The sequence below is a fragment of the Thunnus thynnus genome, chromosome 10 (assembly GCF_963924715.1).
Source record: "Thunnus thynnus chromosome 10, fThuThy2.1, whole genome shotgun sequence".
NCBI classification, from domain to species: domain Eukaryota; kingdom Metazoa; phylum Chordata; class Actinopteri; order Scombriformes; family Scombridae; genus Thunnus; species Thunnus thynnus.
The window spans coordinates 17665057-17681000 of NC_089526.1; the positions used below are offsets into that span (position 1 = coordinate 17665057).

The window sequence follows — 15944 nt, forward strand, 5'->3', positions numbered from 1 at the left end:
ATCTGGTATCAGAGCGGGAGGTAAATAACCCTGGCTAGGTCTTGTCTGAGAGCAGACCTGTCTCTGCTGTGGCGCGCTCCAGTTTGGAAGGAACAACATGCACACTCCACGCTATGTGGGGAGAATGTGAAAGCTCTTGCTGCCATGGCAACAAGGCAGCTCCACAGTCTCCAGTCCCCATTAAGAAAGATGGGTGGCAACGTGGCTATAGCTCAATGGTGGTGTAGCATGACACGCTGAAAGAGCCTATTGAAAGCCAGTGAATTCAGCAGTTAATGAAAAGAGTGAGGGGTAGCGGATCCACCAGGCAGGTGATACTGACCTCACCTATCTGTTTGGGTGCATGTCAGAGGTGTGTGTGAGTATTACATCTGCTCTGTTTCACTGTTTTGATCAGCAGGGATTGTATATTTGGGGATTACAATCTGTGAGAGGTTTGTCATTGAATTTAATTACAATTGAGCAATTGGGGAGCGCTACCAGTAAGTGACCTTGAACAGCTTAGTCCTTGGATTAAATGTTTAAAGATGAAATACATGATAAACTAGGGGTTGAAGCACTGAAAACAAGCAAATGAAGCCCTGGTTCTTAAAAAAAAAGCAGCAACAGAGAGCTGTGCTATTTATTTTAAGGTTATTTTAAGGTCAAGGTCCCTCATTCATACATTTTAGGAAATGGTTACGTGCAAAAGCCTATGAAAAAATGGGTTGTGGTGTACAACTCTATGATGATTGTCATTTTACATCCAAAAGCCCAAGTTAGGAAATGTTTTGTTCATTCGTGGTCTCATGTATTTAACTACAAAACATTTAAGAGTGCAATGTGATTCATGGCTCAGGCAGTGGCTGCTTAATGTGAAGGAGGAGATCAACAACCCTTTAATCAACCTGTTATGAAGATAGTAGCTATTACTATTCCTCATTTCTACATCTAACAAATAAATTTCTATTAAATGAAACATTTTTTCTGTCCTCTGAATGCTACAGTTTGTATTTGTGTTACTAAGGATAATAGATTCCTTTGGCATGATAGACAGCAAACAGATTACTCATAAGTCATGTTTCTCAGTCAAAAGATTGTGGTTTTACTATATGACACCATTAAACCCAAATCCTTAACTCTGTAACATGTAGATACTGTGCATGTGGTGAAATCCAATTTCAGCAGAACAAAACAGATTTCATCCTCTGAGTCCAAGCGCCAAGACTGTTTTCATTCAGCTGAAAATAGAAAGTCACTGCTTACGCACATCTCCAGAACATAGTTTAGGCAACTAAAGGATTGGGTGGGAGTGATTTGTGGAGGAGGACTACAGCCACTGAGAGAAGAGTTTGTTCAGATATATGAACCAAATATATCAGAATGACACCCAATAGTGTAAAAAAAAAAAAAAAAAAAGAGCTCAATGTGCAGCCAGGAAGCAAAGTTACAGTTGGTTGTTAATCATTAGTTTCCAAAGATGTTCACCAGAGATTTGTTGGGTGGTTTAATGGCCGAGACAGGAAAGACAAATGAGCCAAGAAAACTTTCTTAATAATATTATCTGTTCCATTTAATAACATATATGTCATTACAGTGCCTGGGGTGCATGTTCTCAACATGTATTTGTGCTGTTTCTTCTGTTTTAAATGTCTGCTCTGAGCATTCAAGCCAGGAACCCGACCATCACTTAAATAACCTCAGTGACCTCAGTGAAAGCCTGACCACCCCCACCCCAAACCCACCCCTGTAGTTTCAGTGCCAGACTCACACAGCAGAGGGCAGTGTATGGGCTTCTGTAAGATTAGGTTCAGAGTTGGATTAGTCTTTGTAACGGAAAGATATGTTGACATCTACTTTGTGTTTATTATGAAAGCAAGCTAACATTTGTCTGCAGCTGATCCAAAGTCTTTGCTTTATTTACAACATCAAGTACATCATATTTGCTGTTTCAAATAATAAAATTATAATGATATAGATTATATGCAGAGATAAAAGAAGAGTGAATCAATACTTAGGTTTGTTCAGCTTGGATTCCATAATTATAGTATTTAAATAAACATATCAAAATACATATTTCATAGCATACCTTATCTCCTCCAACCATGATTGTTAACTCTAAAATATTTAGAAATTTCAAAGTAGATATTATATCACCAGATATTACATTTAAAGCTGTTAGATAAGTAAAGCTGTCTCAATATATATGTATTTTAATATACACATCACAGTACTCAACAACACCTATTTACAATATGTGAAAAAGAATCTTTTACATCATTATTTCAGGCAAATAATTAGGTCAGATACCTCTCTCCTTCCTGAGCTGTCTCTTTGTATGTCTCGCTATCTTTTGAAAAGGTTTTGGGTACGCTGTGTTGTGGTGATTATTTTGTAAATGGTGCAGCTGTTGCCATGCATTCAGCATCTCTTTAGTCAAAATCAGTGGTGAAGTGGAACCATGGCACAGTCAGTCTTAACATGAGGGAGACCGCAGTCACGAAGTCAAAGCTGGACAAGCAGCTTGCAAGATGATACTAGTGGGCATGCATAGTTTTTTCCCCCAATTTCTGTCCTTCAGTTTCTCATTATGCACATTTGCAGCAAGTGTACATCAGACCTTGCACTCCCCTTAAAACAACATTATCCAAGAAAGAGAAAAGGCTGAATTTCCCTGCAGTAACAGCTAAAAAAAAAAAAAAAAAACCTTCATGGTTGTCTTGACAACTCAAGCTTCTCACTACCTCTAGCAGAAATCTACAGTATTCAAAAACACAAACACCCAGAAACCTAATGTTGCTCCCCCTCAACACACATACACACTCACTCAGGCCTTTTATGCCTCTATATCACTCATCCTGAGTTTGTACTCGCTCTGTATTCATATCTATTTTTATAACAGGAAAATGAACTCCAACACAGGCAGCATACTATTCTGGAAAATGAGTTTATTCATATCATACTCACTCTTATTTATTCACTATCCTAGAAATGAGTTCATTCATAATTTATTGGTATTATAAATGGAAGTACATTCAAATGCTGGAATTAGGACCACATCCATTTAAACTATCCCAGTATGTGTGTGTGTGTGTGTGTGTGTGTATGTGTGTGTAAATGGCATTGATAGGTCCAAAAGGTCCTCAAAAGAATAATAAAATCTTAAAACATGTGTGCAAATGTGTTACCCTCATCCTCCGTGGCATTTCTAGTGTCTCTCTCCCCCCTTCAACAGGTCTCCTCTTCATCAACAGCCCTCTCCACTCTGGCAGAACCCAGCCAGCCTGTAATTACTGACTCCACTTGAGAGGAATACCAACAGGCACAGACACACTGAGAGGAAGAGCAGCAGCTACACCAAGCAGCATTTCAGTCCACAGCACCTTTTTCTTATGACTTCAGAACACCTGGAGCCAGCCAGCTGCCATTTTAGAGGCTCTAATGAATGAATAATTTCACAGAGAATATCGTTGAGTCCAGACTGTTTACCTTATCCCTCTGCCCTGTACGTGGTTCTGTTCAGACACGGACACATGGCTGTCAGAGCAAGCTGTGAGCTTTCCATGCTGCCTGTAGATGACTCCCTTGTTAAAAGAGCCAGAAAGGGTGGCAGGAACTCAGGCTGGACACTTCACCAACTCAAAACCGTATGGCATGCCATGTGGCAGCAAGGAGCTAGATATTTCAAGCGTGGTATCAAACAACAGACATAGAAAATGGGGAAATAAAAAGACTGATGTATTGTTGCATAGAATAACAGTGCAATTAGTCAACTTCTCTCAATCCTTTATGTCTGAGTTCACCTTCTTAAGGCTGATTTATACTTCTGCAAAAGTATAAATACGGCTTAAGTCGGCAGTAATATATAATTGAACAAAATAAGCTTTTAGATTGACAATTGTTAGTTTTATTGGTGGCTACAGCCATGAATTTTCTCCAACACTGCTAGCATTAGGGCCATATTATGACACTTACTTATAAACACAAGGTTTATTCCCACTACAATTTACATAAATTATTGGTGTCAATGAAAACTGATTACAATTTGTTAATTCACTGCTAGATTTATTGCAACATGACGTAGTTTCACACAAAGGTCTGTCATAAATTAAAGTAATGAGTGTCCCCTTGAGCTTTTCTAAAATCTTCCTCCCGCATACTGAGCCAGAGCATGTCGATATAAAAATAGACTACAAACAGGCCTCAACTCCAAATGGAGCTACACTCTTCAGTATACAGTACATTAATGGTGGTGGTGGGTAGTGTCAGCCCACACTTTTATGGTCCTCATTAAAGCCCTTCATGACTATGAGTTATATTATTCCATTGCCCACAGTAATGGCATGGTGCATGGCAGCAGCAAGTGGGGGGGTGGGGGGTGGGGGTGGGGGGTTCGCTCTGTAATCTGGGAGTCCCATCTGTGGCTGTCAGCTGAAGCTGCCACTTAGTGAGTCTAACACAATCACCATGTCAACACTTGCCAACAATAGGCGCCTCCACAGCCCCCTCCAATATACTATGTGACATGCCAGAAAAGAAAACTCACAGAATAAGGGAAATGTTGTGAAACAAGTTGATTCAGGCTCTCCTTTAGTTTAGTGCAGATTGAGTCATAGGCAGACAGGCTGATTGACTTTTTGTGATGATAAATGAGGATCACACAGATAGATCTCTGTTTGATATATTGTGTGCAGGTTACAGTGCAGTGGGTTATTCTCTCCATTGCATCAACACAGCCTGAAAGTGATGCCTGTGTGACCAATGAATGGACACTAGGTGGAGCTAAAGTCATATAACTAAGAAGATTGTGGTCACCTTGTGTATCAGTATACCATTTTTATAAATTCAGCTGTTCACAACAGAGCATTGAATAACTTTTAAATGACATACTGCATTGCTTTGTTTGTTATATGATATATTAAACTGGAGAAACACCCACCCATTAGCTTTTCATGAAGAATGGAGCATGTGTTAAAGGATGGGTTCACAATTTGTCAAGCCTTTCTTTAAATAACAATCAGGTGGTCAAATAAACACTGAAATTGGTGTTTATTGCCATAATAAATCCTCCTGTTCATACTGACCATGAGAGGATTCCTTCATAATGCACTTACAGTTTACATGATGGGGGCCAAAATTCACAAACCTCCTTCTGTGAAAAAATGCATTTAAAAGTTTATCTGAAACTAATATGAAGCTTCAGCCGTCCAAATGAGTCAAATCAAGTAGATATCTTTCAACATTACAGTCTTTTTAGCACCAAAGTCCCTCTTTTGTTACTATACTTCCATCGCAGCTCAACAGGGAAACACTGTGGCAGATATCTACTTGATTTGACTAACTCAAGACTGCTGAAGCCTCATATAAGCTTCACATAAACTTTTAAATACACAAAATGACTGTATGGACACTCTGCGGATTTTGGTCCCCATCACTTACACTGAAAACACATTTGAAGAGGATTAAATGGAACAGAATTAATGATTACAGCAAGGGAAAACGTCTTTGAGTGTTCGTCTGGGCACCTGTTGGTTTTTTCAAGACAGAATTGAAAACTTGTGAACCTATCCTTTAAGATTTCATATTGTCCATTGGCAATAAACAGCTAAAATAGGCTATTTTCATCAAAGGCATCATGACACATCACAGTGGGAAAGTTCTAGCATAGATTCCACAAGAACTCCAGTAGAGACTTTACCAAAAGATATTTCCTTATTTAGTGTTTTGATGATGGTGATGGACAATGTTGTCCAAAAAGTTGGTCCAAAATCTACAATATGACTATGGTTGAGTTCTGGTGAATGTGAAGGACACAGCATATGATTCACATCATTTCCATGCTCATCAAAACATTCAGCAACTTCTGTGTCCTGTATGGAAGCATTTGCATTCATCTGTCTCTGTCTGGCTTTCAGGGTATGTGGAATTTTACACCTTGAAATACAAAGAATTACTGGATATAAAAACATAGTATTGTTAAAATATAAACTCATAGAAGTAGCCAGAGAATAAGGCAAATTTAATGGAAAATTAATGAGTCAATACACCTTAAGTTGACTACATTCTGTGGCTACTCAATTTGTATCAAAACACTCAAAGAATTATCAAATAGCAGACAATCAGCTAAGATACAGATATGTCAATCATGCGGGGAATTAGTGGTGGTTTCATTTAATATTATTAAATGCAAAAAACAGTTAATCACAGAAAATGTGTAATACATTAACTTTTCACAGGTTTACATTTCCCTTCAATACACTGAATGTGCCTTTTAAAAAAAACAGTATTTCAGCAGTTGAAAACGCTGAGCATGATGCATCACTCTTACAGTGACAAAGGTCAAGAACTTAAAATAAAAAATCTGAGCATACAACTCTTAAGACAAACTTTTAATACAAAGAGATACACACTGAAGGTATTATCTCATAAACGCATGATTAGTCATTTAAATACTGAGTGATACAAGACATTCACTCCTAATCTGGAAGAGTATTTCAAAAGAGGCAAATCTTGTTTCAATGAAAAGGTAGCAAATACCATCATTTTTCCTGTCTTCAAAAGAGACATGAATTTGGCACAGGAACAAATCTGAAAGCAGCATGTGGACACACATGCAGAAATACAGTATGTGTCAGAGACAAACCACACCCACGCTGTAGTGGTCTGAAATCGTTCACACTGGTGCATATCGATCTCTCTGCCACCATCGTAATGCTCCTGCTTTTTCTGAAAGTAAAGGACTGAGTTCTGCAGGCATTTTTCAAAAACATCACGCAGTGCCTGCTCAAAGTTGTGGGACTCTCCTCTGGAGATTGCGTCATCTGGCCCTGGAGCGCTTGACAACAATAGTACCAGCAACCATATCATACACAGTCCTGTTGTGTTGGAAGAACAGAAGCGTGATGAAGGCCGGGAAAAAGAAGGCAATTGAAAAATTCTTATTCAAGGCTCGGACAGTCGATCTGTAGAGGAAGACAGATAATATGGTTCAGTTACAAAGGTGGGACAAAGCTGAGCTGTGTTATTTATGCATAAAACTCGAGAAAGATAAAAATGAACCACTCACGCAGACAGAGAGACATTAGTTGCTGGCACTACAAGCACCCTGTTAGGTTGAACCAGAATTGATGAGTCACATGTAACAACTCTGAGTCCTACTAGAAATTTCCCTGGAGTGGCTCCTCCTGCTCCCCAGATGCACACAATCTGAAGGGAAAATGTTGTAGGTGTATTAACATACAGATCACAAACAAAAACAATTGACTGTTAAGGTTGAGGCCAACATTTCTTACCATCTTACTTGTATTACATATAGGTTAACCTTATTTGTTGTTCAAATAGTGAATTCTGAGCTAATTACCTCAATATTAGTTTGATTATGTTATTGTGATTTTGCATAATTTGCCATACCATGATATACAGTATATCAATGTCACAATAATCTGCATTAATATCCTATTAATTAATGACTTTGAGTGTATCACCAAGTTCTACATATAACAATCCGGGAAAAGCAGTATGCTGACCTCTGATATATGACCTCTCACCTCATAAAAACACACTAAAATCCGGTACACAAGGGCGACAAGCATCATTTTTTGTAGCTCCTCCATCGATGTGTCCTCATCTATTTCCTCCACTATGAAATGCATGGCGAACTTGGAAACATCCCTGAAAAACAAGGGAAAATATTTTTATTATACCGACCCAAAGACTGGCACTATGTCCATCCAATTAGACTTGCTTTTGTTCATTTAAATGACTGGAAAAACCCACAGACTTAATCAAATCATCTTTCCACTACCAGTGCATAGACTTACTTGATTCCACTGAGATGCATAATACTGATTATTATGGTTGCTTTAATGAAAAACAAAATGAAGAAATCCACCATTTCAGCCAGGAGTCTTTGGAGAGGTGAAGGAATACTGTACTCCCGACCTGCGAAGCAAAAAAGCAAGTCGATGTCATTAGTCCATTGACAGAAAATTAATTGCCAACTATTTTAATAATCAATGACATATTGACAACCTGCAGACTAAGCAGCCTCCAGCATTTACCTGGTCTCTGTGCATTTCCATTCTCCTGCGGCTGCGGCTGCTGTTGCTGCTGCGGCGGCTGAGCTGCCACTGCAGCCCCGCCAGGAGTCTCACCTACCCGGCTGCTTGGAGAGGTGGCAGCAGGTGAATAATAAGGCGACAACGGAAGGCTGAACGGACTGTTATACCAGTTCTGGGGGTTTAAATCGAGAGGTGGCGTCGAGGTCCCGCTGGTTGACTGTAGATAACACGGGTAGGACATGGCTGACGCTGCCAGCCAGCTCTGCCAGGTCGCATATCCAGTGTAATACTGCCACATCCACGCCTGCAGCTTCTCGCAGTATTCCGCCGTGGCGCGGCTTTCATCTGCGTCTTTCTCGCCTTTGGCATTGTTCTGGCTGTTTAGCCTCTGGGAAATGCCGTTTACGAGTGGTTTAACTTTATCTGCCAAAGGCTTTTCCTTGTCGACTTCCATGTTTGTGTTTTCGTTGTCAGCCATGTTTGATGTTGGTGACGCGTCACGTACAACGTCGTGTTGGATCATTTCATCATGTGAGCACAGCGAAGATGACTAACTGTAAAACGTCGACGGAAATGTTATTGATTAAAGTAATGTTTCCTTAAAACTGAATAAATAGTTATTTTCTGAGCTCTTGTCACAAAACTCTTGTCCATTTCAAGACTAAATCTGACACCTTCCCCCCTATCAGGACACACAGTGGTACTGGCCAATAACTGCCGCAGTTACAATAATGAACCACAAGGGGGGAGCATTGCTGCGATTGAGAAACCGCAGTGAGATTATGACATTTAAAAGGTCTTCAAGTTCACATTATGTAATAATTCAAATAAGTAATACAGAGAAACGTTTCATAATGTTTCTTAAATACAGATAATATTTGTATGTAGGACCTTTGCCCTTTGAAGATTAACAAAAGCAGTGAAGTTGAATCACAGCCATTTCAAAGAATTAACCAGCACATGATATGATTGTATTGGAAGAGGTAAAACCATTTCAAAGGGACGTCTGCTTCTTGAAGCCTGCACCCACATACTATCCCAAATAAGCTTAACCCTTAACAATAGGGTATTCAAAACCCAAAAAAAAATTAGTTTGGAAGAATTCAAGGTTCTGCACAAACTTCTCTCAGTTCTGTGTTATTACATAACTTTCCAAGAAAACCACAACAGTTAAAACTAAAGACAATATCCTCAAGAGACATTTATAAAGATGTAAGACATATGCAAAATGCCCAAAACTCTGTGTGTGCAAGTATGTGGCATGGTCTTATATAATGTGGCACTCAAGACAAGGAATCAGCTTTTCATTAGTCAGTACTCATTGTGGAGCTTGATCACCACCCGGGGCCACACTCACTCACTAAAGCCTGGAAATCTTTGGAGAATTTGGGCCTCAACCTACTGCCCCAAAGAAGCCTAATTAAAACAAATTATGTGCACTTGCTTGAACTCCCCCGTCTGTGCATCCGAGACAAGAGGCCTGGCACAAATGAGGTCACTGCTTTAACCCCAAGCAGGGATTTGGCCTTACCACCTCCCATTCACCCTCATCATAAGAGGCTGCTCTAATATAAAGGACATGTTGCTTTTCCTTTGTTGGAACAAAAGGCTTTTGTAACCCCCCCCCCCCTTCCTACTTTTCTTGTAAATTGGAAGCATGACTTTGAACCCGTCAGGAGTTTGCTATAAGATGTTAAATGCTTGTACAATTTTTGCAATAATACTTTAATTGGCACCTGGCCATGGTATCTAATCAGTTTAGATCAACCCTGCTAAGCATTGGGACTTAATTCAAAAGAAAACCAGAGACTGTAACAATCACATGGTTAGATTTGAAAATTAAGGTCAGACTTTCCATTTGCCGAGACAAAGTTCTTGTCCAAATTTGTTAGTTTGTTTAAATTGTTAACACATTTTGCATGATTAGAAAAAGCCAAAGACCAACCATTGAAGAAAGGAAAAGTTGGAGTGATTGGTCTTACAAATCCCAATGGATGTTTGAACCCGCACATGGGTGCACAATTAAACACTTTGTACCATCACATTCATGAACTACTATTACACACAGACTGAAGTGTCACAGTTCAGACTTTATTGGCATGTTTGGCAATAGCTCAGTGCATTTGGTGTCTTACTGGAATAAAGAAGTTCAAGTTTTTTTTTTATTTTTATGCTTTGATGGCTACAGACAGGATTCAAGCCTCCTTCTCGTAGGTCCTCACTGCAACAACATCATCCATGATACATTTCTGTTGAGACAATGGTCAAAATGTTAGAACATGCATTTTATTTGCCTTTAGGGTTAAGCTTTAACTTTGCTAGACAGCCAGTTAAGGATGCACACTTGTGAAGACATCCACAGACTATCAATAATTGCTCAGGTCATTAATTACTTACAGCTGTTAGTTTTCCATCCTGAATCTCTCGTTCCAGTGTCGTGGTCTTTCCGTCCCACGTCTGCTTTTGCACAAGTTTGCCATTTTCAAAAGTGAAGATGGTCTGAAAACAGTGTTTGAGCCGTTAGAGGCACATAAAACAGACTAAACTGAAAACGTGTCTGTTTTTTAAAAACAAAAATGACTCACCTTGGTCTTTCGGTCATCTGCAGTCGTCTCGTCGAACTCTTCGTTGAGTTTGAACTTGATCTCTGCGGTCTTGAAAGTACTCTGAGACTTCATGGAAATGAACCCAGTATCATCCACGCTGATCACCAGGTTAGGCTTCACCATGTTGCCCATTTGCCGAGTGGCAAAGCCCACACCTGCAACACAATGAGGCTTAATTAGGATGATTTTTAGTACACATGTTAAACTGTTTGATGTTGCAAATAATGCTACACGTGAAACTCTGGTCTGAACGTGTTGCTAATACTTTCTTCCATTAAGTTAGTTAAGAGTTGTAAGCTAACATTTTACAACATAATTCCTACAGCATTAATCACAATTAAGATTAGGCCAAATCTTACCAATTGCCTTCATGTACTCATCGAAGTTCTCGCTGGCGGCCAGCTTCCAGTTTCCAACAAACTGCTCAACCATGATGGTGAAGATTTAGTTTTAATCTGCTGCACAGAAACCACAAGATGCTCCAAAGTCGCGGACAGACTGATATGCAGCCGAAACTTCATATTTGAAGCCTGCTCGAGCGCCTGCGTGATTCCGGGCCACCAATCATGAGCAGGCGCTGGCGTTGCCATGGAAATGAGCTGATTAGGGGGCGTGTCCTCAAATCCGATTTTGATGTGTTTGATACGAGTGAAAGTGGGTTCAGTCTGGTGTTACACCGTATTTGGTGACCCGTCGGATTCTGTGACCTGCAGTGCTGGAACAAGTACTCAGATCCTTTACTTAAGTAAAAGCACTAATACCACAATGTAAATATATTTCATTACAAGTAAAAATCCTGCATTTAAAATCCTACTCAAGTAAAAGTATAGTATTACCAGCTAAATTTATTTAAAATACTAAAGTAAAAGTTCTAATTAATTTTACCTTAGTACTTTAAGAGGGATTTTAAATGCAGGATTTTTACTTGTAATAAAGTATTTTTACATTGTGGTATTGTATTATTACATCATTCAGGGCAATGGATGTCAAACTTTTTCACGTCAAGGACCCCTAAACTGACACAAATTAGACCCCCATACCCCCATCTGATAATACTTCTGCTTTTAGATGTTTTATTACAGAAACCCATGACCAAAACAGTCGTACAATCTGTCATTGTGTTAGTTATGGATGGAATTATAGTGAAAATAAATTATTCCCCTTTTTGATGGGGACCCCTTGGAACCAACTCAAGGACCCCTGGGTGTCCCCGACCCCACTTTGAGAACCACTGGTTTAGAGAAATGTTGCAATAATTTGATGGGATTTAGTGTTGGGTTGCAAGTCGCCAGTGCAGGAAGAAAAAATGCAGACAAAGGTCTGTTATTTTCCGTTTTCCTTTATCAAATGACTAACATAGGCTGTAGAGCAGGAGTCTGCAATTAGATTCAACTATGGGCCAGTTTTTTAAGAATTTTTCATTGGAGGGCCATTAAGCAGTGCAGTGGAAACACTATATTTTCTGTTTATTTATGACTGTGTTCAGGGTTGTACCTGCAGGTAAATGTCATTTTCCTATTAATAAGTGATGGCTAACAATTTCAGCTTATTTTAATGGTCATTTGGCTAAAAATGATGAAATATTTATGAATATATGTTCTGTGTTGCACTTTGAGTCTAGAGATGTAGACTACTTTGTTATCCACACACAGTGGCCTGCTTCATTCATGGTTGGCTGAAAGTAACATTGTTATTGTTGTTACCTTAGAAAAAAAAAATGGCATCAACACCATTTCTGTTCAGCTGCCACCTATTTGTGTGTGAAAAATAAATCTGTTATGGCCAAATAGGCTAAAGTTGTGGAATTCACACACTGAAATTTCATTTCTGGCAGGTTTGTTAGTTGTAATTTCAACACCATGCACTGTTCAAATAGCATGGTGCAACCACGGTTTTAATACCTCTCCTGCTGTGGAGACAGAATAGAAGTAACACAATGATTTGGATTTACAGGAGTCTTGTGTATATTTCATTATCTGCAGTAGATTTGTGAAGAATTATGTAAAGATTTTGATGCAAATGATCAAAGTCAAACTTTAGCTTTTGTCAGGGGGTCAAATACATTTTCTGGAGGACCAGATTTGGCCCACAGGCCACTATTTGCCCACCACTGCTACAGAGCATCTTCAGCATGATACAAGGTGCATCATCGCGCAAATAAACATCATTCAAGTTTATATATAATAGGTTAAATAAATAAGAAGTAATTGATAAATAAATACAAAATGAATACATACAATGAACAATAACAGCAAAAATAGTACTATTATATTAGTCTGCTCTTCAGAAAGGTATATATAAGTTTAATCCTATACAAAACAATAAGGGTAAGACATATTTCTTTTTGATCGTGGAATTTAAGCATTAAACATACATTCAAATATAGTTATAATATATTTACCCACGACTGCAACAGAATTTCAACAGTTTTATTTAAAATACATTCCTGTATATCTGTCCAAAATTTACTCACAGTTTATACAATATAGGCTAATTAATGTCACTGAACAGCATTACTCCCTCCTTTGGTGAATTGAGATACTGCTTTTTAAGCAGTAGGTGGCGCCTGTGAAAAGCATATAAAACAGTTCCTCGAGGTTCAGTACAGAACTGTTTTGAATAAGTTTAGCCAACTTTACAAAAATACAACAACAAAAATATATATGAGTTTTCAAATGGATTTCCATTTTCACAAACATTTCTCAGTTTACCTCTATCACTCATACTCATTTTTCAAACTTTGTTGGGGAAATTATTTATTTCATATTCTTGATATTCAACAAAAATTAAAGTAACTAAAAAGTGTGTAAAAGGTGTTGAGAGATTCTTCTTTTGATTCACAGTGTATGACTATAAAAACAGTTTAGCAACACAGAAGGAAAAAGCAATGAGATATCAGTGGATTTGTGTCTAAAAGGCAGACTGTCATGTACTGCCTCCTAATGGTTTCAGTAAGACACTACAGTAGGCCTCATATTTGTAAGACAACCCCCAAAATTCTAAACACACCCAAAGGTATGCATGTTAAAATAGCATTTAAGAGAAAACAAACGAAGTGAAAGAAATATATCTGGTTTATCTTCTCTCTCTGCTGTTTGGAGAATTATCCCAGTCTGGTTCAAGACTTATATCATCATTATCAACCAGCACAGAATATAATAGATGTGATTTTCATGTTTCATTTTTTTCATTCAATCAAAAATCATCTCTGTGGAGGCCAGTGCAATGCAAAATGTGGATAGTGATTTATTTGTGTTCATCAAACAATAAAAAGAAGAAAAATAGCCTTTAAGATCGAATTTTATTTGGGTTTGCTGATAGGTTGATGTGAGAGTTAATGAGTGCCGCTGATGAATGTCTCAAGATCAAAGTGGGAAAGAAAATATTACAGATGCTAAGAGCAAATCAGATTCAAATCAGACCAGTGCCCTGTGGCATATCTCGTCAGTGGATTAAAATGGATAGAGTTGTTACATCCTCCTCCTCCTCGCATAATATGTTTCACATTTGGTTTTCTAAACAGCTCTTTCAGATACTATATGGAAGCAAAGTGGTGCTTTATAAAGGAAAAAAACCCTTAAAGTGATTTGTCACAGCCTGTAAGTTATGAAATGGTTGTTACAGTATGAAAGCCTACACACATTGTGTAACTATCTGCAACAAGAACCAAGTTTCCAGCAAGGACTTCAGCCATTACTGCTCTTAAATAGACAACATAGAGTAGGTAAATGATGTTTTTACTCCTGCTTATGCAAGCATGCAGTTCTGTTGTGAGGAGAACTGGGGAAAAAAAGAATAATTTTCGTTGTAGATGGTGACACTTAACACCTTGTAAGGAGCATTCTATCTAATCCAAAAATAGTGCAGACTGAAATAGCAAAGCTCTTTCGATTACATAATAATTAAGCAAATCGTTGAGCTGCTGACAATGAATATGAGTGCACTGAACTGTCCCCTGAGAGCACATTTTTATCCTGTTTATCCATTTCATTGGCAAGTGTAGCTTCAGGTTCTGCATGCCATCATAATTCAGTCCCAGTGTTTCTAGCTTTTGAAGAGAGATGCTCACTTGCATTAATATTAATCTAGTGTCTAAGAGCACGGGTATAACATATGTGACAACCCTTTTGAGGTGGATTCAGCCTTTAATCACATCTGTATTTGATGTTTTATGCAAAATTAGGTATCAATGTGAAACCAAAGAATCTGGAATCATTGTTAGCTGGTGTATGCTGTATACAAAGACCTTAATGAGACTATCACATGGCTGCAATATTTGATTTCATGGTCCAAATGCATGAATCATTCATGAACTTCAATGGCAGTAATGATGTGATAGTCAAAGAGGCTGGGCTGTGATATATCATGGAATGTTGTTTACCAATCTAATAAGCCGATTACTTGTTGTTCTCTCACCCGGGTTTTTTCTGTATACATACAGGTGCCATCCAGCGGGCGCAGAGCCCATCTAATGAACATGAACTCTCAGCTGGCAGCCACAGAGAAGTCCTTTCCTCCTGGTTTTCATCAACACTTCAACCCCCATTGATGGGAGAACAGTGGCCATGGACAAAAGCTGTATATACTGTACAAACACAGCTCTGAGCGGCAGCACACTGACTCATTCTTCGGTGTGTGTGAGAACGGAGGGGGACCCCTTTCAGCTCCTTTGTGTTGGTGTCTGTCAACAGTGTAGTTGGAGGCAGAGCCCATTGTGGCGGCCAGTGTTTCGTATTGACACAGGGCCTCGCTCAGCTTGTTCCCAGGGTCCAACCTGAGGACTCATGAATAATGGAGAGAGGATCCTCAGGGCCAAGGGGGAGTTTGCAAGTCTGACAGGGCTCGTTTTAAACCTAAACGACAGCTTTATATACCAGCAGGTAAAACTGCGGTCACAGCTGATCATGCCGAGGGTGAACTTTGCTGCAACCCTCTGATTGGACGCTGTGAGAATCTAGTGGTGCTTTAGAAAGTATGGTGATAATGAGGGCACAAAACATTTAAATCACACCTATGTCCTGATCATAGAAGTCTTTTTCACCACCTCATCATGTTTGAGTAAATGTATTCTCTCCTTATAAACTTCTTATGAAAGTCTTTTCCATAGCGGATAAGCCTTTGCCTAAGATAGTGGATAAATCTCTTCTATGCAGAGATCATTTAAAACCTTTTAGCAGTGCATTTCATGTACTTTAGTCGAGATATGACCACAATCGATTTACCTTTTGAACCAAACTTTTAATCATTTTTTGAAAATCTTTTGCTGGCTCGACCTAGAACCCAAACGTGTGTTTAAATG

At 38.9% G+C, this 15944-nt stretch overlaps 2 protein-coding genes across 2 annotated transcripts; both read right to left on the reverse strand.

The window, feature by feature from the left end:
• Window positions 1-5977: 5977 nt before the first annotated feature.
• On the reverse strand, window positions 5978-8561 carry LOC137191511 (protein FAM8A1-like). Its single transcript, XM_067601647.1, has 5 exons — window positions 8040-8561; window positions 7800-7920; window positions 7527-7650; window positions 7046-7185; window positions 5978-6941 (listed from the first exon to the last, which is right to left on the reverse strand). The coding sequence occupies exons 1-5, from the start codon at window positions 8515-8517 to the stop codon at window positions 6797-6799; spliced, it is 1008 nt and encodes a 335-aa protein (XP_067457748.1). The 5' UTR covers window positions 8518-8561; the 3' UTR covers window positions 5978-6796.
• Window positions 8562-10109: 1548 nt separating this feature from the next.
• On the reverse strand, window positions 10110-11154 carry fabp4b (fatty acid binding protein 4b). The gene is made up of 4 exons (XM_067601648.1): window positions 11005-11154; window positions 10625-10800; window positions 10437-10538; window positions 10110-10288 (listed from the first exon to the last, which is right to left on the reverse strand). Exons 1-4 carry the CDS (start codon window positions 11075-11077, stop codon window positions 10235-10237), a joined length of 405 nt encoding a protein of 134 aa, XP_067457749.1. The 5' UTR covers window positions 11078-11154; the 3' UTR covers window positions 10110-10234.
• Window positions 11155-15944: the final 4790 nt, after the last annotated feature.

Bases quoted from the DNA above. Each gene is read 5' to 3' on its own strand.
- fabp4b (XM_067601648.1), bottom strand. From the start codon at position 11,077: ATGGTTGAGCAGTTTGTTGGAAACTGGAAGCTGGCCGCCAGCGAGAAC. The intron at 10,801-11,004 runs GTAAGATTTGGC...ATTGTGTTGCAG, and splicing joins TGAGTACATGAAGGCAATTG to GTGTGGGCTTTGCCACTCGG. The intron at 10,539-10,624 runs GTGAGTCATTTT...CACTGTTTTCAG, and splicing joins CAGATGACCGAAAGACCAAG to ACCATCTTCACTTTTGAAAA.
- LOC137191511 (XM_067601647.1), bottom strand. From the start codon at position 8,517: ATGGCTGACAACGAAAACACAAACATGGAAGTCGACAAGGAAAAGCCT. The intron at 7,651-7,799 runs GTAAGTCTATGC...CTTGTTTTTCAG, and splicing joins ATGCATCTCAGTGGAATCAA to GGATGTTTCCAAGTTCGCCA. The intron at 7,186-7,526 runs GTGAGAGGTCAT...TTTTCCCTTCAG, and splicing joins TTTTAGTGTGTTTTTATGAG to ATTGTGTGCATCTGGGGAGC.